General features: G+C 37.3%; 1 protein-coding gene across 10 annotated transcripts in view; it reads left to right on the top strand.

Annotated features, from left to right (window-relative positions):
- Window positions 1–25,462, top strand: part of Mast2 (microtubule associated serine/threonine kinase 2) — a 182,514-nt gene that overhangs the window by 6,523 nt on the left and 150,529 nt on the right. For all 10 annotated transcript variants that reach the window (XM_020157647.2, XM_020157652.2, XM_020157649.2 and 7 more), the window contains exons 2-3: window positions 14,375–14,522; window positions 18,370–18,512. In XM_020157647.2, the coding sequence (XP_020013236.1) occupies window positions 14,375–14,522; window positions 18,370–18,512 (291 nt within the window). The remainder of the gene's footprint in view (window positions 1–14,374; window positions 14,523–18,369; window positions 18,513–25,462) is intronic.

Below are 25,462 nucleotides of genomic sequence, written 5' to 3'. Positions count from 1 at the left end.
AAATTCCATTGTGTATAGATACCACATTTTCTTGATCCATTTGTCAGTAGTGGGGCATCTTGGTTGTTTCCATAACTTGGCTATTGTGAATAGTGACCAGCTGTTTTTTGTGATGGGTTTTTTTGAAGTACAGTTTTGTTTTTTTTTTTTTTTTTTTTTTTTTTTTTTTTTTCATTTTTCTTTTATTATTCATATGTGCATACAAGGCTTGGTTCATTTCTCCCCCGTCCCCACCCCCTCCCTTACCACCCACTCCACCCCCTCCCGCTCCCCCCCTCAATACCCAGCAGAAACTATTTTGCCCTTATCTCTAATTTTGTTGTAGAGAGAGTATAAGCAATAATAGGAAGGAACAAGGGTTTTTGCTGGTTGAGATAAGGATAGCTATACAGGGAGTTGACTCACATTGATTTCCTGTGTGTGGGTGTTACCTTCTAGGTTAATTCTTTTTGATCTAACCTTTTCTCTAGTTCCTGGTCCCCTTTTCCTATTGGCCTCAGTTGCTTTAAGGTATCTGCTTTAGTTTCTCTGCGTTAAGGGCAACAAATGCTAGCTAGTTTTTTAGGTGTCTTACCTATCCTCACCCCTCCCTTGTGTGCTCTCGATTTTATCATGTGCTCATAGTCCAATCCCCTTGTTGTGTTTGCCCTTGATCTAATGTCCACATATGAGGGAGAACATACGATTTTTGGTCTTTTGAGCCAGGCTAACCTCACTCAGAATGATGTTCTCCAATTCCATCCATTTACCAGCGAATGATAACATTTCGTTCTTCTTCATGGCTGCATAAAATTCCATTGTGTATAGATACCACATTTTCTTAATCCATTCGTCAGTGCTGGGACATCTTGGCTGTTTCCATAACTTGGCTATTGTGAATAGTGCCGCAATAAACATGGATGTGCAGGTGCCTCTGGAGTAACAGTCTTTTGGGTATATCCCCAAGAGTGGTATTGCTGGATCAAATGGTAGATCGATGTCCATCTTTTTAAGTAGCCTCCAAATTTTTTTCCAGAGTGGTTGTACTAGTCTACATTCCCACCAACAGTGTAAAAGGGTTCCTTTTTCCCCGCATCCTCGCCAACACCTGTTGTTGGTGGTGTTGCTGATGATGGCTATTCTAATAGGGGTGAGGTGGAATCTTAGTGTGGTTTTAATTTGCATTTCCTTTATTGCTAGAGATGGTGAGCATTTTTTCATGTGTTTTCTGGCCATTTGAATTTCTTCTTTTGAGAAAGTTCTGTTTAGTTCACATGCCCATTTCTTTATTGGTTCATTAGTTTTGGGAGAATTTAGTTTTTTAAGTTCCCTGTATATTCTGGTTATCAGTCCTTTGTCTGATGTATAATTGGCAAATATTTTCTCCCACTCTGTGGTTGTTCTCTTCAGTTTAGAGACCATTTCTTTTGATGAACAGAAGCTTTTTAGTTTTATGAGGTCCCATTTATCTATGCTATCTCTTAGTTGCTGTGCTGCTGGGGTTTCATTGAGAAAGTTCTTACCTATACCTACTAACTCCAGAGTATTTCCTACTCTTTCTTGTATCAACTTAAGAGTTTGGGGTCTGATATTAAGATCCTTGATCCATTTTGAGTTAATCTTGGTATAGGGTGATATACATGGATCTAGTTTCAGTTTTTTGCAGACTGCTAACCAGTTTTCCCAGCAGTTTTTGTTGAAGAGGCTGCTATTTCTCCATCGTATATTTTTAGCTCCTTTGTCAAAGATAAGTTGCTCATAGTTGTGTGGCTTCATATCTGGATCCTCTATTCTGTTCCACTGGTCTTCATGTCTGTTTTTGTGCCAGTACCATGCTGTTTTTATTGTTATTGCTTTGTAATATAGTTTGAAGTCAGGTATTGTGATACCTCCTGCATTGTTCTTTTGACTGAGTATTGCCTTGGCTATTCGTGGCCTCTTGTGTTTCCATATAAATTTCACAGTAGATTTTTCAATCTCTTTAATGAATGTCATTGGAATTTTGATGGGAATTGCATTAAACATGTAGATTGCTTTGGGGAGTATTGACATTTTTACTATGTTGATTCTACCAATCCATGAGCATGGGAGATCTCTCCACTTTCTATAGTCTTCCTCAATCTCTTTCTTCAGAAGTGTATAGTTTTCCTTGTAGAGGTCTTTCACATCTTTTGTTAGGTTTACACCTAGGTATTTGATTTTTTTTGAGGCTATTGTAAATGGAATTGTTTTCATACATTCTTTTTCCGTTTGCTCGTTGTTAGTGTATAGAAATGCTAATGATTTTTCTATGTTGATTTTATATCCTGCTACTTTGCTATAGCTATCGATGATGTCTAGAAGCTTCTGAGTAGAGTTTTTTGGGTCTTTAAGGTATAGGATCATGTCGTCTGCAAATAGGGATATTTTGACAGTTTCTTTACCTATTTGTATTCCTTTTATTCCTTCTTCTTGCCTAATTGCTCTGGCTAGGAATTCCAGTACTATGTTGAATAGGAGTGGAGATAGTGGGCATCCTTGTCTGGTTCCTGATTTTAGAGGGAATGGTTTTAATTTTTCTCCGTTAAGTATAATGCTGGCTGTAGGTTTGTCATATATAGCTTTTATAATGTTGAGGAACTTTCCTTCTATTCCTAGTTTTCTTAGAGCTTTTATCATGAAATGATGTTGGATCTTATCAAAGGCTTTTTCTGCATCTATTGAGATGATCAAGTGGTTTTTGTCTTTGCTTCTGTTAATGTGGTTTATTACGTTTATTGATTTTCGTATGTTGAACCACCCCTGCATCCCTGGGATGAAGCCTACCTGGTCGTGGTGGATAATCTTTTTGATGTGTTGCTGAATTCGGTTTGCCATTATTTTGTTGAGGATTTTTGCATCAATGTTCATTAAGGAGATTGGCCTATAGTTCTCCTTTTTGGAGGTGTCTTTGCCTGGTTTTGGGATAAGTGTAATACTGGCTTCATAAAATGTGTTTGGCAGTTTTCCTTCCCTTTCTATTTCATGGAACAGTTTAAGGAGGGTTGGTATCAGTTCTTCTTTAAAGGTCTGATAGAATTCAGCAGAGAATCCATCAGGTCCTGGACTTTTCTTTTTGGGGAGACTCTTGATTGCTGCTTCAATTTCATTTTGTGTTATAGGTCTATTCAGGTGATTAATTTCCTCTTGGTTCAGTTTTGGATGATTATATGTATCTAGAAATCTGTCCATTTCTTTTAGATTTTCAAATTTATTTGAATATAGGTTCTCAAAGTAGTCTCTGATGATTTCCTGGATTTCCATGGTGTTTGTTGTTATCTCCCCTTTTGCATTCCTGATTCTACTAATTTGGGTTTTTTCTCTCCTCATTTTAGTCAGGTTTGCCAGGGGTCTATCGATCTTGTTTATTTTTTCAAAGAACCAACTTTTTGTTTCATTAATTCTTTGTATGGTTTTTTTGGTTTCTATTTCGTTGATTTCAGCTCTTATTTTTATTATTTCTCTCCTTCTATTTGTTTTGGGATTTGCTTGTTCTTGTTTTTCTAGGAGTTTGAGATGTATCATTAGGTCATTGATTTGGGATCTTTCAATCTTTTTAATATATGCACTCATGGCTATAAACTTTCCTCTCAAGACTGCCTTAGCTGTGTCCCATAGGTTCCGGTAGGTTGTGTTTTCATTTTCATTGACTTCTAGGAACTTTTTAATTTCCTCTTTTATTGCATCGATGATCCATTCTTCATTAAGTAATGAGTTATTTAGTTTCCAGCTGTTTGCATGTTTTTTGTCTTTACTTTTGTTGTTGAGTTCTACTTTTACTGCATTGTGGTCAGATAGTATGCACGGTATTATTTCTATTTTCTTATATTTGCTGAGGCTTGCTTTGTGCCCTAGGATATGATCTATTTTGGAGAAGGTTCCATGGGCTGCTGAGAAGAATGTATATTGTGTAGAGGTTGGATGAAATGTTCTATAGACATCTACTAGGTCCATTTGATCTATTGCATATTTTAGATCTTGGATTTCTTTATTGAGTTTTTGTTTGGATGACCTATCTATTGATGATAATGGAGTGTTAAAGTCTCCCACAACCACTGTGTTGGCGTTTATATATGCTTTTAGGTCTTTCAGGGTATGTTTGATGAAATTGGGTGCGTTGACATTGGGTGCGTACAGATTGATGATTATTATTTCCTTTTGGTCTATTTCCCCTTTTATTAGTATGGAATGTCCTTCTTTGTCTCGTTTGATCAATGTAGGTTTGAAGTCTACTTTGTCAGAGATAAGTATTGCTACTCCTGCTTGTTTTCGGGGGCCATTAGCTTGGTAAATCTTCTTCCAGCCTTTCATCCTAAGCATATGCTTATTTCTGTCGGTGAGATGAGTCTCCTGTAAGCAACAAATTGTTGGATCTTCTTTTTTAATCCATTTTGTCAAACGGTGTCTTTTGATGGGTGAATTAAGTCCATTGACATTAAGTGTTAGTACTGATAGGTATGTGGTGATTCCTGCCATTTAGTTATCTTAGTTGTTTGAAGGTTTGATTGTGTGTACCTAACTTGATGTTACTCTCTACTGTCTTGCTTTTTCTTATCCTGTGGTTTGGTGCTGCCTGCCTTTTCATGGTTAAGTTGGGTGTCACTTTCTGTGTGCAGGATCCCTTGCAGAATCTTTTGTAATGGTGGCTTTGTGGTCACATATTGTTTTAGTTTCTGCTTATCATGGAAGACTTTTATTGCTCCATCTATTTTGAATGATAGCTTTGCTGGGTAGAGTATCCTGGGGTTGAAGTTATTTTCATTCAATGCACGGAAGATCTCACCCCACGCTCTTCTTGCTTTTAATGTTTCTGTTGAGAAGTCTGCTGTGATTTTGATGGGTTTACCTTTGTATGTTACTTGTTTTTTCTCTCTTGCAGCCTTCAATATTCTTTCCTTAGTTTCTGAACTTGTTGTTTTAATGATGATATGTCGTGGAGTAGTTCTATTTTGATCTGGTCTGTTTGGTGTCCTGGAGGCCTCTTGCATTTGTATGGGAATATCTTTCTCTAGATTTGGGAAATTTTCCATTATTATTTTGTTGAATATATTACGCATTCCCTTCGCTTGCACCTCTTCTCCTTCTTCGATGCCCATGATTCTCAAGTTTGGTCTTTTGATGGAGTCGGTGAGTTCTTGCATTTTCTTTTCACAGGTCTTGAGTTGTTTAATTAATAGTTCTTCGGTTTTTCCTTTAATTACCATTTCATCTTCAAGTTCTGAGATTCTGTCTTCTGTTTGTTCTATTCTGCTGGATTGGCTTTCCGTTTTGTTTTGCAGTTCTGTTTCGTTCTTTTTTCTGAGGTTTTCCATATCCTGGCTGTTTTCTTCTTTATTGTTGTCTATTTTTGTCCTGAGTTCATTTATCCATTTATTCATTGTGTTCTCTCTTTCACTTTGGTGTGTATACAGTGCTTCTATGGTTTCCTTTATTTCTTCTTTTGCTTTTTCAAATTCTCTATTTTTATTGTCTTGGAATTTCTTGAGTGTCTCCTGTACATTTTGGTTGACCCTATCCAGTATCATCTCTATAAAATTCTCATTGAGTACTTGTAGTATGTCTTCTTTTAAATTATTCTTGTAGGCTTCATTGGGTCCTTTGGCATAGTTTATCTTCATTTTGTTGGAGTCTGGCTCTGAGTTTCTGTTCTCTTCATTCCCCTCTGGTTCCTGTACTAATTTTTTGCTGTGGGGAAACTGGTTTCCTTGTTTTTTCTGTCTTCCTGTCATTGTCCTTGGTGTTGTTACTGTCCCTGTACTGTGTGTAATTAAGTATTTTCTAGCTTGTAATAATAACAATGGTAATATTGAGAACGGAAGAGTGAGCTGAGATGGAAAGCAAGAAGTTAAAGAAAAGGGGAAAACAAATATACAGACAAGAGGGAGAAAGCAGAACAAGGTATCAGACAAGAGAGTTTCAAAGGTATAAACAGGGAGTGTTAGTGTACTAATCGACAGTAAGCTGAACAGACAATAGAGAGACAGAGAGAGGATTGAAAATCAAAGATAAAAAAAATAAAAAATAAGTATATGAAAGTAATATCTATTTATAAAAATGAATTAAAATAAAATGGAAAATAGGAAATTAAAAAAAAAAAAAAAACAAAAAACAAAAAAACTTCCAAGTTTATATGCAATGCAATTTCAGTCTTAATAATTTGGATGTCCGTCTTAATCTCCAGTCCTGGAGTTGGTGCCTCAGATGTTGTTCTGTAGTTGTCTCATCAAAGGGGATGCATAAAGTAGAACAAAACTACACTCACACACACACAGAAGAAAAAAAAAAAAAAAAAAAAAAAAAAGCCCCACCAAGTGTCCCCAGTTCAAATGCAATAGTTTCAGTAAGTTTTTCGGCTTGCAGGTGTAATTCGGTTGTTCTCTCATCAAAGGTAGGGAGAAAAAGAAAAAAAAGCGTCTGGAGGCAGTTCTGAGAGTGGTATCTGCAACTGTGGTTTGCCTGCCTGCTGCTCTCAGCCTGTAGCTGGCGGCGTTATTTATGCAGGTCTCTGGGGTGAGCTTAGCACTCACCTGGTCCCACAGGCTTTGTTTGCTCAGAGTTCTCCTGTGCGGGGGAGGGGGGCCTCTGCTACAGGCTTTTCCCTTTCCAAGCACTGGGAAAGGCGACACTGCCCCGCGTTGTCAGGCCTGCGTGTTTATTTACAGTTCACGTGGGAAGTGGGTCTTCCCTCCTCTCACAAGCGTCCCCGCTCCTGGTTGCTGGCGCGCCCCGCTCCCGCCAGAGCCTCTCCGGCCCGCCCGGCTCGTTTATTTACAGTCCCGGGAAGGATTCCCTTCCCCCAATCTTCAGCGCTCAGGGCGCCCCACCCTCTTTCCAGCGTGTCTTAACTGTTCTTATTGCTTAGTACTCAGTTTCTCTTTTTTTCCCGGGTGGAGGTCAGTCTGTCCAGGGGGCTATGCTGCTCTGGCCCAGGCTTGTCTGTGGGGGAACCGCGGTACCGCGAAGCTCACCTGGTCCGCGTCTTCCCAAGCCGTATGGGCGCCGGCCACTGGCGGCTCGGGGGCCTCCTCGGTTCTCCGTTTAACGTGAAGTGGAGATTCTCTGCGCCGGCTGGAGATGTGGAGGAGTCAAAGTTATGCCTTTTCTCGGTGATTATGCCTGCAAAGTGTGTCTCCAGCGTCTCTCCAAGATTTCACTATAGGAGGCTCGCTTTCTGCTTCCTACCTCTAGCCGCCATCTTGGAATCTCCGAAGTACAGTTTTGTGAACTATTTGCCTGGGCTGACTTTGAACTGCAATTCCCCTGATCTCTGCCTACTGAGGAGCTAGGGTTATAGGCATGAGCCAGTGGTGCCTGGCCCAGATTTCCTTATTAAGTAAGTTACTAGTTTAGAATAGAATATAGTCTCCCCAGGTTTTTGAATGTAATCAGAAACAAGTTCAGCCCCAGGGACCCATATTTTAAAATATTGAGATATCATCACAGCTGAGCCAACTTTAAGGAAGCAATGTTCCCTAAGGGAGAAGCTGAGTAGCAGATGCACACATCATTTAACCCTTAATTTGTTGATGATAATTTTTTAAAAGCCCTTAAATTATTTCAAAGGAATGTTACCAAGCTGATTTTGTTCAGGTGACCCAGGAACATTTTACGTCCTGCCTTTGGCCAGTAAAAGGGACATTGTTACTAGCTCAGGTCTTCGTCTTTATGTTTAAACAACACTAGCTGCTGTAACAGATACATTAAAAAGGACACACAAGGATGCAGGGTCTTCCATTTTCTATACATGACTTGCAAAGTTACCTGAGGAAAGTGGAGGATGCCAGCCTGGGAATGACATTCACCTGTGTTCCATTGCCAGCCTCAGTTATAGGCTATGCTTAATTGCTAGAAGGCTGGGAATGTGGCCAATGCCCAGGAAGAAGGAAAAATCTTGTTTGATTTTCAGATAGGGTCTTGTACTTTTGCAATGGCTGACCTTGGATTGTGCTCCTTCTACCTTGCCTTCACACTTGGCTTTCATTCAGCTTCTTAAACCTGTAGATTTATGTATCTGACACATTTGGAAAAATTTCCACCATTGCTTAATCTAGTACTTTTTTTTGGTGGTACTGGGGCTTGACCTCAGGCCTCAAATTTGGTAGGCAGGTGCTCTACTACTTGAGCTATTCCACTAGCCCTTAATCTAATGCTTTCTCACCTTTTTCTCTTTGTCCCTTCCTTTTGAGGAAGGATGACATTAGATCTTAATTATAGTTCCACAGGTCCTCGAGTTTCTCTGTTCATTGTTTTCAACCTGCTTTCTCTCTGTTGGTCATATTGAAAGATTTCTATTTTATCTTCAATTTCACTGTTTCTTTCTTCTGTCCTTTCCCTTCTGTTATTCAGTCTATCCACTGAGCTTTTAAATTTGGATATTGTATTTTTTAGTTCTAAAATTTCTTTTTGGATCCTTAAAAAATATGCTTTATTTCTTTACTGAGACTTTAAAATTTTTTCATGTGTCTCAAGAATGTTTATATTTGCTTGTTGAAGTATTTTTTAAAGCATGTATACCTTTATGATTTTTGTCTCTCACTTCTGTTTCTTCTGACTAACTAGGATTACAGGTGTGAGCCACTGTGTCTGGCTTAACAGTGCCTTTTGAAGAACAGAAGTTTTACAATTTGATGTCTACTTTATAAAGTTATTCTTTTAAAAATTGTAGTTTATGTCCTTTCCTTTACCTAATTTACCTAATTTAAAGTTTAGATTTTTTTCTCTTATATTCTTCTGGAGGTTTTATGCTTTTAATTTTTATTTTCAGTCCATTTAGAGTTAATATTGTGTATGTTGTGCTGATATGCTTGAGGTATGGGTCGAGGTTCATTTAGTTTGCATGTAGATATCACACAAAGGCTTTCTGATAAGAATTGAAGGAATGGACTTTGGTAAATGTGGTTAGACTTGACTCTTGGCAGGGTGGGTTCTCTTCACCTACTGGATTGCCAGTCATGTGGGCTAAGGCAGCTCACAATGAGAGTTAACCCAGTTTTTCAGCCAGATAAGTTTTTAATGTGTTTACTCTTATTTTTAGCTGTGAATCCTTTGTCTACTTGGAAGCCTATCCTTTTATTTTTTATTTTATCAAATTTACATTTAATCACGTATGTATACATTGTATGGGCCACCTCTCCCTCACAGTGCCTCAAAGGCCTATCCTTAATAGCATAATATAAGCACAATGCTAGCCTTGTGAATAAAATTAGTCTGAGTTTTGGAGGAGGGAGATGGTTCTGAGCCAAGAGAGGAAGGGCTCTTTGAGGACTACCCATGTAGGGAAAATAGCTACAACTCGATATTCTGAATTCAAAGAAAAAGCAGTAAACTCTAAAAATTGGAAGGAATATGTGGAGGTTGTATAATTTAGCAGTTTTTTTTTTAAACTTGAATTTTACAAGGTATATATTTAGATGCATTACTGTTACAGTAGGTAAACAATAGGTAAATACCTGCTGTTTGTAATTCCTTGTGTGCTACCTGTAAATTCACCTTAAAAAAAATCACTTAAGGAAGAATATTGTAACACAAGTAAATTGACTTTATTGTAGGGTTTACCCAGAACCTGCTGTGTTAATGTATTTGGGCTATTATAACAAAATGCCATAAACTAGGTAGCTTGTAAACAGTAGAAATTTATTTCCTACCGTTTTGGAGGCTGGGAAATTGGAGATCAAAGAGCTGGTAGATTTGGTATGTGATGAGGGCCACTTTCTAGTTCATAAATGGTGCCGCCTTGCTGTGTCCTTGTGGTAGAAGGAGTGAAGAGTCTTTCTTGGGCCTTCTTTATAAGGACACAAATCTCATTCATTAGGGCTCTTCCCCCCATCCCAATGACCTAATCACCTCTCAAAGTCTCTGTCTTCTAATACTGGCACCTGGAGTTAGGATTTCAACATATGAGTTTCAGGGAGACATCAACATTCAGACCATAGCACTTGTTTTTATTTAATTTAGAAAGTAAATTAGTTGCAAACCTGAATATTTTATTATTGATTTTAAATAATTTGTGTGATTCCTTACAATTGATTAACATCGTTGTGCTGGTGGCATTGTATGGAAAGTTGTTGAACTAGTCTTGTTCTCAAACTGCAGTGTGCCTTAGACTTACCTGGAGAGCTTGTTAAAACAGATTGCTGGTTCTTACCCCTGTAGTTATTGATTTAGTAGATCTGGGTTGGGGCCTGAAAATTTGCATTTGTAACAAGTTCAATGCTGTTGATGTGGACCACACTTTGAGAATCACTATTTTAGGCAAGAAGAAACTATTCATATTTCCTTTGGTTTTCTTTCTTTTTGGCTTAACATTTGTAGTTCTCCACATAGTTTGGAAAATGACTGTAATTTGTAGTTATGCTAATATTTACTATTGCCATAGCAGTATTTTATTTGTAGATTTGTTTTTCCTTCTGTATTCCCTGGCTGTTAAGTATGCCACCAAATCTAGAAACCTGGAAATCATTCTAAATGCCCTCTCCAATTTAACTCCCTATATTTTTGTGGGGAGAGGAGGTGGCACTGGAGTTTGAACTCAGGGCCTCACGCTTGCTAGGCAGGTGCTCTTACTGCTTGAGCCACTCCACCAGCCCTAACTCCTTATTTTGGATTATAGAAATGATAGAAACCAATTTGACCTAGTTTAAACAGAAAGGAAGAGGTTATTATAATGGTACAGTGGTATTTCATTGAACGCAAAGCCTGGAGGTTTGCTGGGATTCCTAAGACTTAGGAACTAGAAAATTGTGAGAAGTTATGGTGAAAGTTAGTAAGAAAGTTCTACTTCTCATGCCCCTTTTTGTCTTCAGGGCTACCTGTGGTTCCGTCTTACTTGCTTCTTCCCCCCTCACCCCGCACCACTGGGGTTTGAACTCAGTGCCTACACCTTGAGCCACTCCACCAGTCTTATTTTTGAAGGGTTTTTTTGAGATAGAGTCTCACAAACTATTTACCTGGGCTGACTTTGAACTGTGATCCTCCTGATCTCTGCCTTCTGAGTAGCTAGGATTGTAGGTGTGAGTCACTGGTGCCCAGCCTTACTTGCTTCTTTCTCCAGTCCTGACTTTAATTACTTCTTAGTAGATCGAGTATTGCTCTGCTATTTAAAAAAGTTTAGTCTAGTTGAGCAAAAGGAGGAAAACATAGAAGAGTTCATATTGAGTAATTCCATTCATAAAAATTTTTTGCACATTGTATAATTATGCTGTTAGAAACCTGGAGTTCTAGAGAGATCAAGAGGTAATGACTAGAAGGGAGCACAAGGGGGGCTTTATAAGATACTGGTTATATCTTGATTCTAGTTACATGGGTATGTTCAATTTGTGAATATTCATCGAGTTATGTACTTAGGTACATGTGCTTCGCTGCAATCAATACTATACTTCTTATCTGTGTTTTCTAATTAATTTTTTCGGTGGCACTGGGGTTTGAACTCAGGGCCTCATCCTTGGTAGGCAGGAGCTCTACCACTTGAGCCACTCCACTAGCCCTAATACTATACTTCTTAATTAAGAATTAAAAAGACATCCTAGTGTAAAAGTTAAATTTCATATTAAATTCAATTTGTATTTTCTTCTCTTTGCTAGGTTTTGATAGAAAAGCTTAGGAAATAAGAAAGGTCATGATTCACTCTTTCATTTTTCTTCTCTTCTGTTTTTTGACTTCTTTTCTTTCATGTGCCCTAATGGGGAGTAAGGAATAGAGAGATTGGAAAGATTTTATGTTTTTCTTTTTGACTGGTGCTAATCAAGTCCTCTCCTGGTTGTTCCTTGTCTGGCTAAGATCCATGTACAGTGTAGCAGGCATCAAAATAGTGGTTTTCTCATGTAGCTTACATGTAAGTTTTTTTTGAAGAATGGCATATTTCCTTCTCCACATTGCCTTTGTATAGGACATCCACTCTGGATTGGTATCTTTGAAGGCCTCTTCATTTCCTTTTACCAAGAGCTTTTTACTGTGGATGTTTCTTCTATAGTGGCCAGCCCTCTATAGTGGGTTATCAGCATTAGTGCCCAAACCTTGCTTCCTTCCATGGTTTCTTCTTGATTCATTGGTACTGTTTTATCCTTTCCACAGCAAATGTCTGAAATATAGGTTGTTCTCTTTTAGACTTGTCTTTTTGCATTATTAACTACTGTTTCCAATTTACCTTTCTCACTGTTTATTCTTGCTACAGTTGCCTGGACACATCCGTTGCTTTGATGATTCAGTGCCTCAACTCTCTCTTTTATCATTTTATTCATTTTTATGCTTGGGCATTTGGTAAATTATGTTCTGGATAGTTACCAACAACCAGTATTAGTACTTTCTGTGTTTGTGAACTCATCAATCAAAAGACCTTAGAGGCTTTTTTCTTTTCCTCTTTTCTCAGAGAAGTTAGCATGACATGTTTTCTTCCTTTGTGGTTTTAGTATTTCCAAAGTGCCAGTTACTTGTTACTCTCTTTTTCCCCCCAGTGCTGGAGATTAAACCCAAGGTATCCTGGCTGCTAAGCAAGTACTGTACCACTGAATCATACCCCCAGCCTTGAATCTTATTTTCAAATGCTAGCTAGGTGACATAGATGTCAGTTATTTTATCTTGTGCTTTGTATTTTGTCTCTAATGTCCCGATTACTTTGATGTAGTATTTATCTATGTTTATTACAACTTCTGCGTTTGTCTATTTTCTGTTGCTGTACCAAAATAGCCAAAGCTGGGTACTTTATAAAGAGGTTATTTAACTCAACAGTTTTGGGTATCCAAGAACATCTGCTGACTCTGGTGAGACCCTTTTGTCTATATTATACTATGGTGAATGGCTTCATGGTGAGAGTGTATTTTTTTTTTTCATTTTTCTTTTATTATTCATATGTGCATACAAGGCTTGGTTTATTTCTCCCCCCTGCCCCTACCCCCTCCCTTACCACCCACTCCCCTTTTTTTTTGCCCTTATTTCTAATTTTGTTGTAGAGAGAGTATAAGCAATAATAGGAAGGAACAAGGGTTTTTGCTGGTTGAGATAAGGATAGCTATACAGAGCATTGACTCACATTGATTTCCTGTGCATGGGTGTTACCTTCTAGGTTAATTCTTTTTGATCTAACCTTTTCTCTAGTACCTGTTCCCCTTTTCCTATTGGCCTCAGTTGCTTTAAGGTATCTGCTTTAATTTCTCTGCGTTAAGGGCAACAAATGCTAGCTAGTTTTTTAGGTGTCTTACCTATCCTCACCCCTTCCTTGTGTGCTCTCGCTTTTATCATATGCTTATAGTCCAATCCCCTTGTTGTGTTTGCCCTTGATCTAATGTCCACATATGAGGGAGAACATACGATTTTTGGTCTTTTGGGCCAGGCTAACCTCACTCAGAATGATGTTCTCCAATTCCATCCATTTACCAGCGAATGATAACATTTCATTCTTCTTCATGGCTGCATAAAATTCCATTGTGTATAGATACCACATTTTCTTAATCCATTCGTCAGTGGTGGGGCATCTTGGCTGTTTCCATAACTTGGCTATTGTGAATAGTGCCGCAATAAACATGGGTGTGCAGGTGCCTCTGGAGTAACCTGTGTCACAGTCTTTTGGGTATATCCCCAAGAGTGGTATTGCTGAATCAAATGGTAGATCGATGTCCAGCTTTTTAAGTAGCGTGAGAGTGTATTAGAGAGGGAGACATCACATTGTAAGACAGGAAGCAAGTGAGATTCAGGTGCCAGGCTTACTGTTTTTATAACAACTCACTATTGAGAGGAACAAACCAGGAACCTTTAAGGAACAAACCACATCTAAAACATAGCAGCTGCCTTCATTGAAATATAGAAGATACGCCTTAATGACTATTTTTTTTCCATTTAATACTGCTAATTGGGTGGATATTGGCTTACATTGTCTACATTTTTATACTTTTTCTTAGAATACATGTATTTAGCTCCAATTATATAAAGAAAGCTTTAATCTAGGACTAGTTGACATTACAGGTATTTCTAACTTTGCATGATAGATAAAGGAAGGTCTATTATTTAATGTTTTTTACTAAAATTAGACACAGTGGTGCATGCCTGTAGTCCCAGCTACTCAGGAAGATGAGGTAGGAGGATTGCTTGAATCCAGGAGTTTGAGGACAGCCTGGCAATATAATGAGTGAGACTTTGTCTTAAAAAAAAGAAAAGAGGAAAAAGAACTTTAATCATCTTATGAGCCTCCTCTATTTTTCTTTTGGCATTTCATAATCAATATTCTGTGTTCTTGCACAGCATGCCAAGCCTTCTGACTGTATTAAATAGTAAATGTAAAATATTGGTATTTTTAACCATAACAAATATTATAGAAATATTTAATATAAAGTTCTTATACTACAGAAGAGATACTAAAGACTCATGTTTTACTCTTTTCTCATTATAGGATGTTGTAACTGGACTTAGTCCTCTGCTCTTCAGGAAGCTCAGTAATCCTGACATATATTCATCCACTGGCAAAGCTAAACTCCAGCGACAACTTAGTCAGGATGACTGTAAGTTACGGAGAGGAAGCCTGGCCAGTTCTCTGTCAGGTAAATATCTGATTTTGGTTGTTTTTAAGTAATATGGGGGACTGGAGGTGTTGTTCAGTGGGAAAGAGCATGCTTAGCATGTGTAGGTTCTGGGTTCAATTGTCAGGACTGGGGGGAAAAAGAACTGTGGGGCTGTGTTGTATTTAAGGGTGTAACGACTGATGTGGCTTTTTGACAGCCTCTTCTCTGATAGTCTTATGTAGAACACTGATGGATAAGACTGTTTTCCTGTTTTAACTACTTCTTTATGGACTCTCTGAATGCTGACCACCTAAACCAGATAGATAGTTTTTGGCTGACCAATATTCGTGGCTACTTTCCTTAGTTTTATTTTTTGCTTTCTTACTTTTGTAGATCTCACTCCATTCTTTCTTTTGATTTTCTTTTTTTTCCCCTCCATTTCTAAATCCTAAAGTCCACAAATGTCTCCTCACCTCCTACAAAGAAAAGGCAATTAAAAAATTCAAGGGAAAAATTATGCAAAGAAATTTTGATCCAAATAAAAAGCAATGAATATGTAGTACAGTTTTAATCAGGTAAGTGAAAAAAGACTCTAGTGGCTCCCCCCATACCCCCCAAAAAACCAAACAAGTCTTCTTGATCATAGCTATAAAAATTAGATCAGTAGAGAAGAAAATGTAATCCTACTATATTCCTATTGGTCTGATAATAAACAGTTTTAAATTTTTCTTTCTGTTTCTTTTTAGAGCTATTCCCTTAGCTTTTATCTTCTCATTCTTGTATTGAAATTTTTATTGTGCCTGTCATGTATTTAATCACACACAGACATTTCGGATTTCCTTTTCCATGGACTTCTGCTCATCTTTTAGGGTTGTGTGATTATCTTCTAATTGTCGTGAGTAGGTTTTTGAATTTTGAATTGTTTTTAATTTAAGAAAATTATCTGGATCAATTCTTTTTCTTTTGACCATCCAACAAACAGAAGCTAGTGTTTTGCTCTGAAATGCTAAATAAATCTTTTCTATCCCATGAGGTAATTGCATGACCACTGGATTGTAAAAAGTGGAAATGTGCTTGCATTTGATCGTTTTTTTCTACAGAATTTTGAGTTAATCCAATTCCAGTCTTATGTTGTACTTTATGCCTTGTTTGGTGTTTTCACTTTTGAGTACTGACTCTATCAAAGATTTTGCAGGGCGAAATACTCTCTTAACTGCTACTTCATCTGTGCTTATTACAGTTTGTGTCTTTTTCTGCTCATTGGTTATGCTCTGCCTTTCTGTGTTAGATTCTCTCTCCCCTATTTACTTTTCTGGGGATAGCAGTATTGGAGATCAAACCCAGAGCCTCATGTACGCTTATGCAAATTCTTAACCACACGCTACACTTTTGGCCCTTTCTGAAAATATTTTTACCCCTTTATGTACCCCCAATTTTTACCCCTTCATAGTTAATGTCTGTCTGGCTTTCTTCTAGATGGCCTTTGTTTGTTTATTTATTTATTTATTGTACTGGGGTTTGAATTCAGGGCCTTGTGCTTGCTAGGCAGATGCTCTACTACTTGAGCCATGCCCCCAACCCTTTTTGCTTTAATTCATTTTCAGGTAGGATCTTGTTTTTCTTGTCAGGATCAGCCTGGACTGTGATCCTCCTACTTCACACCTCCCTCATAGGTGGAATGACAGGTGCACACAACCATGCACAGCCTTTTCATGAAATGGGGTCTCACTAACTTTTTCTAGGACTGGCCTCTAACTACTATCCTCCTAATCTCTGCCTCTCAAGTAGCAAGAATTATAGGTGTGAGTCACTGTGCCAGTTTACTTCTTTATTTTCATTTTTTTGGAGTTTCTTGGAAGACAAAAAGATCAAAACATTTGCTCACTGCTGCCTCTTGTTTTTGGTGTTGGATAGTGAACCCAGGACCTTATAGAAGCTAACCACATGTTTTACCACTGAATTGCACTCCTAACCTTTGCTCTGTTATCTTTCAATGGGCCACGTTTTCTTTCTTTCTTTTTTTTTTCTGTGTTATTTGTTTTACTGAATAGCAAGTAGTTCTATTCATGTTTTTCCTTCCATCTTATGTTGTTATGTTCCTCAAATTCTTGGCAGTCCTTAGTATGCTTCAAGTCCTTATGGTGTATGCCCAAATGGGTTTCTACTAAAGTTTTATAAGCCTGTCCATCTAACAAGTTTGTTTGTTTGTTTATTTATTTATTTATTTATTTATGTGACAGACTCTCTCTAGCGCAGACTGGCCTTGAACTCAGATCCTCCTGCTTCAGCTGTCCAAGCGTGGGATTACATGCCTGTACCACCACACTTGGCTAGGCCTATATTTTGAAGACAAATGATACTAGTCTTTGTATGTATGGGCAGAATAAGTCAACAAGTTAGCTTTTCTTAGAATATATAGGTGAGGAAGGGCAATTGGTCTGGAGAACTGCACAGCATTTGCAATGAAGAAAAGAGAGAAAGTAGGTAGGCTCTACTTCAGGGTTATGGAAGTTTTGAGTAGATCATCATGAGTATTTTTTGGTGGTGGTCATTGAATACAGAGCCTTATAGATACAAGGCAAGCACTCTACCACTGAGCTGCACTCTAGCCCTACTATTATTATTCTTGTGAAGAGTTTTATGGAAAAACTTTTCAGTAAGGGGTACATTTGAGAGGAGATTTGAAAGGTAACTAGATTACACTTTTCTGGTTTAAAAAAAGTAGATGAGTTATAAAAAATTGGAGTACAAAAACATGTATAATATCAAATTGAAGTCATTTATTTATTTATTTAGTTCTTTTTGGTGGTGTTTTGAGACAGGGTCTCAAAAACCAGGTTGGCCTCAAACTCGAGATCTTCCTGCTTCAGCCTCCTAAGTGCTAGTACTACAGGCATGTACCACCATACCTGGCTAAGTGAAGTTATTTTTAATCTTTACTTTTTTCCTATATCTTAGTTTTCTTCTTGTTTAGTTTTGCCAAATTGCTATCCAAATGAGTTGTATCATATTTTGTTTTCAACAAAAACAAGAAAGCTCTTAATGACTAAGATTTTGTGAGATACAGGGAGAATTTTCAGGTGAATTCAGTGATCAAGATAAAGTCAATTGAAAATACAGGGCATAAGATTGAAGTTGTCTGAGTGAGTAGGTATGAAAAAGCATGGAAGGAGTTGAGACGAAGAGCATAATCTGGATTTATGGGGGGGGGTCTTTTTTAAAATGCCAAAATGTTTGACTTAATTCATTAAACCTTGGGGAGCCATCAGAGCTTTTTAAGGAAGGAAATGACATGCCCATGTTTATTTTGGTTAGGTTGCTAGCAGCTGTGTGAAAAAATGTAAAGAAAGGGGAGAAGTAGGACTTGTGCCTCAGCTATAAAGTCATTGCAGCTCTAGACAATTAGTCTTTACAGGTGACTTTGATGTCTCCTTCAGTGAGATCAAGGCAGTCAGTAAGCCTGGCTGAGCACATTGAATCTGTTAACAGCAGTATAGACTTAGTGTTTGCCTTCTGGAATCCTAAGGGCCAGACAAGTTTGGAAGAAGTTGTCTGTACTACTCATTTTGAACTGAGTTGGTGAAAAACCAAGTAGGCCAAAATGGATTGGAGAATACCTGGACTGCTGGGTTGGGAGGGAGGCTGGCATGGTGCTGCCTATTACAGAGAATGGATAATAGTCAATTCATTTCAATGTATTAGTTGCAATTTTTCTCATTACCAAGGCATTTGGAACTTGTAAAGTCCGGACTATAGATTGGCAAAGGAAGAACCTTACCTTGTTTGTATCTATATGATTTTACCTATTTGACATCATTACATTTATATTTCTTCATTAGTTTGTCAGCAAATAATTACATGTGTTTTCTGGCCCTTGTGTTTGAAGGTAAGCAGCTGCTCCCTTTGTCCAGCAGTGTGCACAGCAGTGTGGGACAGGTGACCTGGCAGTCTTCGGGAGAAGCATCAAACCTTGTTCGAATGAGAAACCAATCCCTTGGACAGTCTGCACCTTCTCTTACTGCTGGCTTGGTAAGTGTTAGTAAAGATGGTGGCTTACTCTGGGAACAAATCCTTGGTCCTTCCTTTGTCATTGCCACATTATTTTCCTTTGCTTAGATAATTTCTCAAAGTACAATACAGAACAAGAGTGTGTGTGTGTGTGTGTGTGTGTATTTATTTATTTATTTGGTGGGCCTGGGGTTTGAATTTGAATATATTCTGATTGCTGTCTGATGTTGTCACTAAAACTATTGGTGAGCATTAAGAAAAAGTCAGCATGGTTGTAACTTTAATAAGTAGATTTTCTGGGAAAGAACTTTCTTTTTATAGAAATGATTCTAAATCTTGTGAAACAGTGTTGCTTCTATGTGTAGCTTTGTGGTATATATATTTAGTACATGAGGAGAAGGGAGCACATATGGTACATAGTGGGTACTTAAATATATATCAGATGACAGTATGAGCTTTTCCTTTTTCTTGTGATAGACAAGACCTTACAAAGTTTAAGCTTTATAGTGTGAGCAGGTTGTTTTCTGCCTGTAACTGAATGTTGTTCTCTTTTACCTTTAGTGGCTCTGCTTGAATGTAAGGCACCAATTGACTTTCTGCCAATCTCATACTCTTCTCTCTATCCTTTAGAACAAGGCATACAGTAATTTTTGGGGTATAACAGAAACTTATTTACATTAAAATGTAATCTCATGTATACATTAGGATTTTAAGCCTTTTGCGTCAACATACATGGAGTAGAAAGCTTTATTTGTTCATCTTGGGAAGTGGGAGTAAGGGGAAGAAGTCTTCATGCAGTAGGCAAATAGCTAATTTTGGATCAAAAGATTTCCTGATACAACCTGAAATTTGGGATTCTTAGGCCATAGAGAGGGCTAGGATAACTTGTGGAACTTCTCTCTTCCTCAACTTTTAATTTTTAATTTTAATTTTTTTTGTAGTTTGGGATTTGAAGTCAGGGCCTCATGTTTACTAGGCAAGTGCTCTACCACTTGAGCCACTCCACCAGCCCTTTTTTTGGGTTGGGTATTTTCAAGATAGGGACTTGTGAACTATTTGCTTGGGTGTGTTTTGAACCATGATCCTCCTGATTTCTGCCTTGGGAGTATCTAGGATTACAGGTGTGAGCCACTGGCTCCTGGCCTTAACTTTTTATTTTGAAAATTTTAAACCCACAGAACAAATGATACAATGAACAGCCATATTAGTTTTACTTAGATTAACTGATTTGTAAACATTTTGCCATATTTTTTCTGTGTGTCTATTGTTTTTCTTGAAACATTTCAAAGCAAGTTACAGACATTATGCTATCTTATTCTAAGTGTTCCTCCTAAATAAAGGTTGATCTCCTAAATAACTGTAATACATTATCAGATCTAGGAAGTTTAACATCAATTTAATAGTTGCATCTAATATAAAAAATATTTGGTTTCCCTATTTGGTCCTAACCTATCTGTGAAATCTCTACCCCACCCTTCCTTTTTTAACTTTTGGAATCTGTCTGTCTGTCTATCTGTCTGTCTATTTTTATCTATATATATCTGTAGCTATATGACCAGAGGTGTGGCTCAAGTGGTAGAGTGCCTACTTCGTAAGTGCAAAGCCCTGAGTTCAAACTCCAGTCTTACTAAAAAAAAAAGTACCTTCAAAAATTTTGATCTGAAGGTCTAAGGGTAATACTAGGCATCTGCATTTTCTTTGAAGTGTTATGACTTATTCTAACATACCTCCTTTACAACTACTACCAAGATAAAGTTGAATGTCTTTTTTTTGGGGGGGGTGGGGAGGGGTTTGACCTTCACCTTCAGCCATTCCACCAGCCCTTTTTTGTGAAGGGCTTTTTCAGGATAGGGTCTCTTGAACTATTTGCCTGGACTGGCTTTGAACACGAGATCCTTCTGATCCCTGCCTTCTGAGTAGCTAAGATTATAGGTGTGAGTGAGTGGTGCCCAACTACAGCCATAATTCTTGTTAACAAATTCTAGTTCAGATTTTTCAGAAATGTCATAGTCAGAAGTAAGGGTAATGCTGAGCACGGGAGCTCATGCCTGTAACCCTAGATACTCAGGCAGAGATCAGGAGGATCGTGGTTCGAAGCCAGCACAGGCAAATAGCTCACGAGACCCTATCTCAAAAAAACCCGACAGAATTTTGATTTCAGTCACTTGAGTGTAAAAAATTTGAAGGATTGTAATTGACTTCTAACTCAGCAGTCTGATATGACCACCAGTGTTAAGTTGCAATATTCTTAAACCAAATTAGGATTATTTTTTAACTAGAACAAGTAGTATAATATTTCATTTAATACTTTATCATCAGTTTTCCTGTTGAATATGATATGCTATTTTGGGTGACATATTATTATGAACAATTTTTTTATTAAGGTGTAAAGATATTGAAGGAAACATATCTGAGCTTCTTTTATGCATTCACAACACAGATCACTTCTGTGATCCCCAAATGTGTGGGGATTTTTCCTTACTGGCAAGCAAGAAATCAGTTTTGCAGTGGATACCATGTGAGCATCCTCTAATTTAATTAAATTCTGACATTATCTACGTAGAAATAGTGTTAGATCCTACAGGTTGAGGACTTAGTCCCATAACTGGTACCCTTTGCTTCAGTCATCAATTACAAGTTTGAGCCTCAGGAATTTCTGACAGGCTACAAATTGGGGATTCCATTAGGGGACTCCCTTATTAGGTTGAACTAATTCGCTAGAATGTCTCACAGGACTCAGGGAAACACTTAATTGACCAGTTTGTTATAAAGGATATTTTAAAGGCTACAAATAAACAAGCAGATCAGACCTACAGAGGGTGAGATCTGAGGACTGGTAGAGTGACTCAAGTTGTAGAGTGACTCAAGTCGTAGAGTGCCTGCCTAGCAAGTGCTATTTCAAACCTCAGTGCCGCCAAAAACAGAGGGTGAGATTTGAAAGAGTCCTGACTGTAGTTGGGGTGTGCCACCCTCCTGGCACATGGATGAATTCTTGTTCCCCTTCCAAGGGGCCAAACATCTAGGTCCTCAGCTGAATGCCTTTGGGATTTTATGGAGACTTCATTGCGTAAATGTGACTGAAGCATGGACAACTATGTAGAAATGTGATTGGACAAAATGGGTATTATCTAATGCTAATAGACTGGGGAAACCCAGCAAGGCTGGTCTGTTTAGATTCTTCTTGGTGTCTCTGTACAGCATTCCTTCTTCTTAGGTATGAGGTAGGATTCCTTCTTAAATGTGGGGTCTTGTACTATCAGATAAAGTAGGTCAGAGAATTTCTTTATGGCCAGCTCTACGACAGAGGCAGGAAAATTTATAGTATATTTTAAGTTTCTATGACCTGCTTGTGGAAAAGAAATTCTAGTTTCCATGGACTGCTTTGTGGGAAAAAAGGAGCAAGTAAAAGAAGGGTAGAAGGTGGTTGTATTTTTATTTTTTTTTTTTTTTGAGGCCTGAAGTACTCTGACTTTATAACAAGACTGTTTTTCATCTTTATCACTCTGAAGAAACCAAGGACAAAAGCCAAATTTAACATCATTGTAGTCATTTAGGAAGTAGTAGGATTATGTGAGTTATATATTAGGGTCCATAGACAAAACCAAAAAAATATATATCATAATATTGTAAGATAAGATTCGTATAAAGTAAATTTAACCATTTTAGTGTGTGTGTTTTAATGGCATTTAGTATGTTTATAGTGTGTGTACCCACCAGTTATGTCACATTCTAAAACATTTTCACCACCTCAAAAGAAAACCCTATGCCATTAAGCAGTTAACCTCATCCCAGCCACAACAACCACCAATCTATTTTCTGACTCTATGGATTTACCTATTCTTAATATTTCATATAAATGAAGTCATACAATATCTGACCTTTTGTATCTGGCTCTTTTTACTTAGCATGTTTTTAAGGTTCTTTCACATTGTGACATGTATCAATTCTTCCTTTTTATGGCTAAATAAGATTCCATTGTATGGATATACATTAGTCCTTCTTAATCTGCACTTTCAATTTCCAAGGTTTCAGTTACCATTCAGCAGCACTCAAAAAATATTAGATGAAAAATTCCAGAAAAAAACAATTCGTAAGTTTTAAATTACATGTTCTAAAAGCTTGATGAAATCTCATACCATTCTGCTCTGCCCTGACTGGGACATGAGTCATTCCTTTGTTCAGCTGTATGTGCTACCTGCCTGTTAGTCTCTTAGTAACCATCTTAGTTATCAGATCAACTGTCATAGTATCACTGTGTTCAAGTTACCTTTATTTTACTTTATAATGGCCCTGAAGTACAAGAACAGTGATGCTTATGATTTTATTATAATATATCATTAAAATTATTATGGTTTATTGTTAGTTGTTATTGTTAATATTTTATAGTATCTTAGTTTATAAATTAAACTTTACCATAGGTATATGTAGGTTGCCATGGTTTGAATATGATTGTGCCCCAAGGGTTCATGTGTTGGAAACTTTGTCCCCATTATGACAATGTTAAGAGATAGTAGTACCTTTAAGAGGTGGAGGCCTTGTCTGGGGGTTTCTCTCAAAAAGGATTATGGTAGTTCTTGTGAGACCTTCATTAGTTCTTGCCAGAGTGTTGTTAAAAAAGAATGAGCCTGGCACCTCCTCACTCTCTTGGCTTTCTAACTTGTCATGTGCTCCCACTATTATAATGCCATCTGCTATGAGTTAGTGTAAGCAAGGGCCCTCATTAGGGGCTGAATTGATGAGACTCTCTGATGTTGGACTTTCAGCTCCAAAACTGAGCCAAATAACCCTCTTTATATATTATCCAGATATTTTGTTATAGCAATAGACTAATAAAGCTTATGGGATAAAACATAGTATATACCATATAGGATTTGGTACTATCTGTGATTTCACACATACCCTGGAGGTCTTGGAACATATCCCCTGAGGATAATGTATCACATTTTGTTTATCTGTTTGTCAGTTGGTGAACTTTTGGGTTTTTTCTACATTTTGGCTATTGCAAATAGTATTGGAATGAGCATTTGTGTATAATGTTTGAGTACCTACTTTAGTACTTTTTGGTATATAACTAGAAGTGGATTTTCTAGCTTCTATGATAATTCTATGGTTAACTATTTTGAAGAACCATCCAATTTTTTATTATACTATGTTACCTTTCCACCAGCAAAATATAAGGGTTCTAATTTCACTTTATTTTTGTCAATATTTTTTTCTTTTCTTTTTGCATTATAGCCATCCTAGTAGGTGATGTCTCATCATGGCTTTATTATTATATTTTAAATTTAATGATATTTTAGAACTTTAGGATGATAATATAGTGTATACTTTAGCTTTTAAAGGAAATAACGAAAGTCTAAGGACCTTACCACACCTTTTTTTTTTTTTTTGGCACTGGGGTTTGAACTCAGGGCCTCACACTTGCTAGGCAGGTGCCCTTACTGCTTGAGCCATGCCACCAGTCTCCTCCCATTATTCTTAACTATTATTTTTGCTTAATTTTTATATGTGACTTCAAAGCAAAAACTCATAGATGTTTGTTTTACCTACTTCAGTGTTGTAAAGGGATTCTAAACTTCCTCACTTCCCCTTTCAGTCTTTTCTGCAGTTGTGGCTTTGCATTTTTCTATTGAAAAAGTTTGAAATATCTCTATCTATATATTAATTTCATTGAGGTACAGTTTACATATAATAGCATTCACTTGTTTTGAGTGTTCAAGTTGATAAATTTTGGCAGATATACAGAGGTTTATCACTACCAATACAGTCATGATACAGATAAAGAACAATCGTAAAGAATATTTGTCAACTCAAAAAGTTCTCTTTTGTCCTTTTGCCATCTGTTTTCTCTCCCTCGCCCTATCTCTTGGCAACCACTAATCTGTTGTCAGTATGGTTTTGCCTTTTACAGAACTTAATAGAAATAGTATCATATGGTATGTAGTCTTATGTGTTTGATTTCTTTAACTTAGCATAGTGCCTTTTTATTGTTGAAAAGTGTTCCATTGGCTTAGATCTATTAGACTGTTTATCCACTTCCTGGTTGATGATAGTTTGGATTGTTTCCATCTTTTCTTGTATGGAGAGAGCTACTATGAGAGTTTATGTACAGTTTGTGTGTGTGTGTGTGTGTGTGTGTGTGTACATATGCTTAGGTAAATACCTAGGAGTAAGATTGCTGAGATAGATGTTAAGTGTATGTTTATCTTTGTAAGAAATGCCAAACTATTTTCCAAAGTGGCCATAGCATTTCTGCATTTCCACCAATAGTTTGCTCCATATACTTGTTAGTAGTAGGTCTTATTGTTTCAATTTTAGCTTCAGTAATGGGTGTGTAAGGGTATCTCATTGTGATTTTAATTCAGTAATTAATGAGACTGATCATTTACTTATTTGCCATTCATATACATTTTTTGATGAAATGGCTGTTGAAATCTTTTGTCTCTCAAAAAGTTTGGGTCATTTGTGTTGTTACTGAATTTTAAGAATTCTTTATTTTTGATACAAGTGTGTATCTTATATATACATTTCAGATATTTTTCCCTGTCTGTGTCTTACATTTTCATTTTTTTTAAGAGATGAGGTTTCATAGTGTTGCTCATGCTTGCTCCAAAATCCAAAATCCAAACCTAAACCTAGCCTAAAATGTCATGTGGAATTTTTTTTTTTTTTTGGCGTGGGGATGACGTGTTGTAGGGGTTAAACCTAGGGTTTTGCACATGCTAAGCATGCTCTCTGCATTTAACACCCTTAACCCTGTTATCAGGGTTTTATAAAAAAATTGTATAAAAATGTACAGAAATCAATTATCTCCATACTAACAATGAACAAATTACAAATTAAAATTTAAAAACCAACACTATTTATAATAGCTTAAAAATACGAAGTACTTAAAGATAAATTTCAGAAACTATTGGTAAGACCAGTACATTGAAAACTAGAAAACATTACTGAGAGAAATTGAAGAACAA

Source organism: Castor canadensis, chromosome 7 (assembly GCF_047511655.1).
Source record: "Castor canadensis chromosome 7, mCasCan1.hap1v2, whole genome shotgun sequence".
Lineage (NCBI taxonomy): Eukaryota > Metazoa > Chordata > Mammalia > Rodentia > Castoridae > Castor > Castor canadensis.
This window is presented reverse-complemented; position numbering and strand designations above follow the sequence as displayed.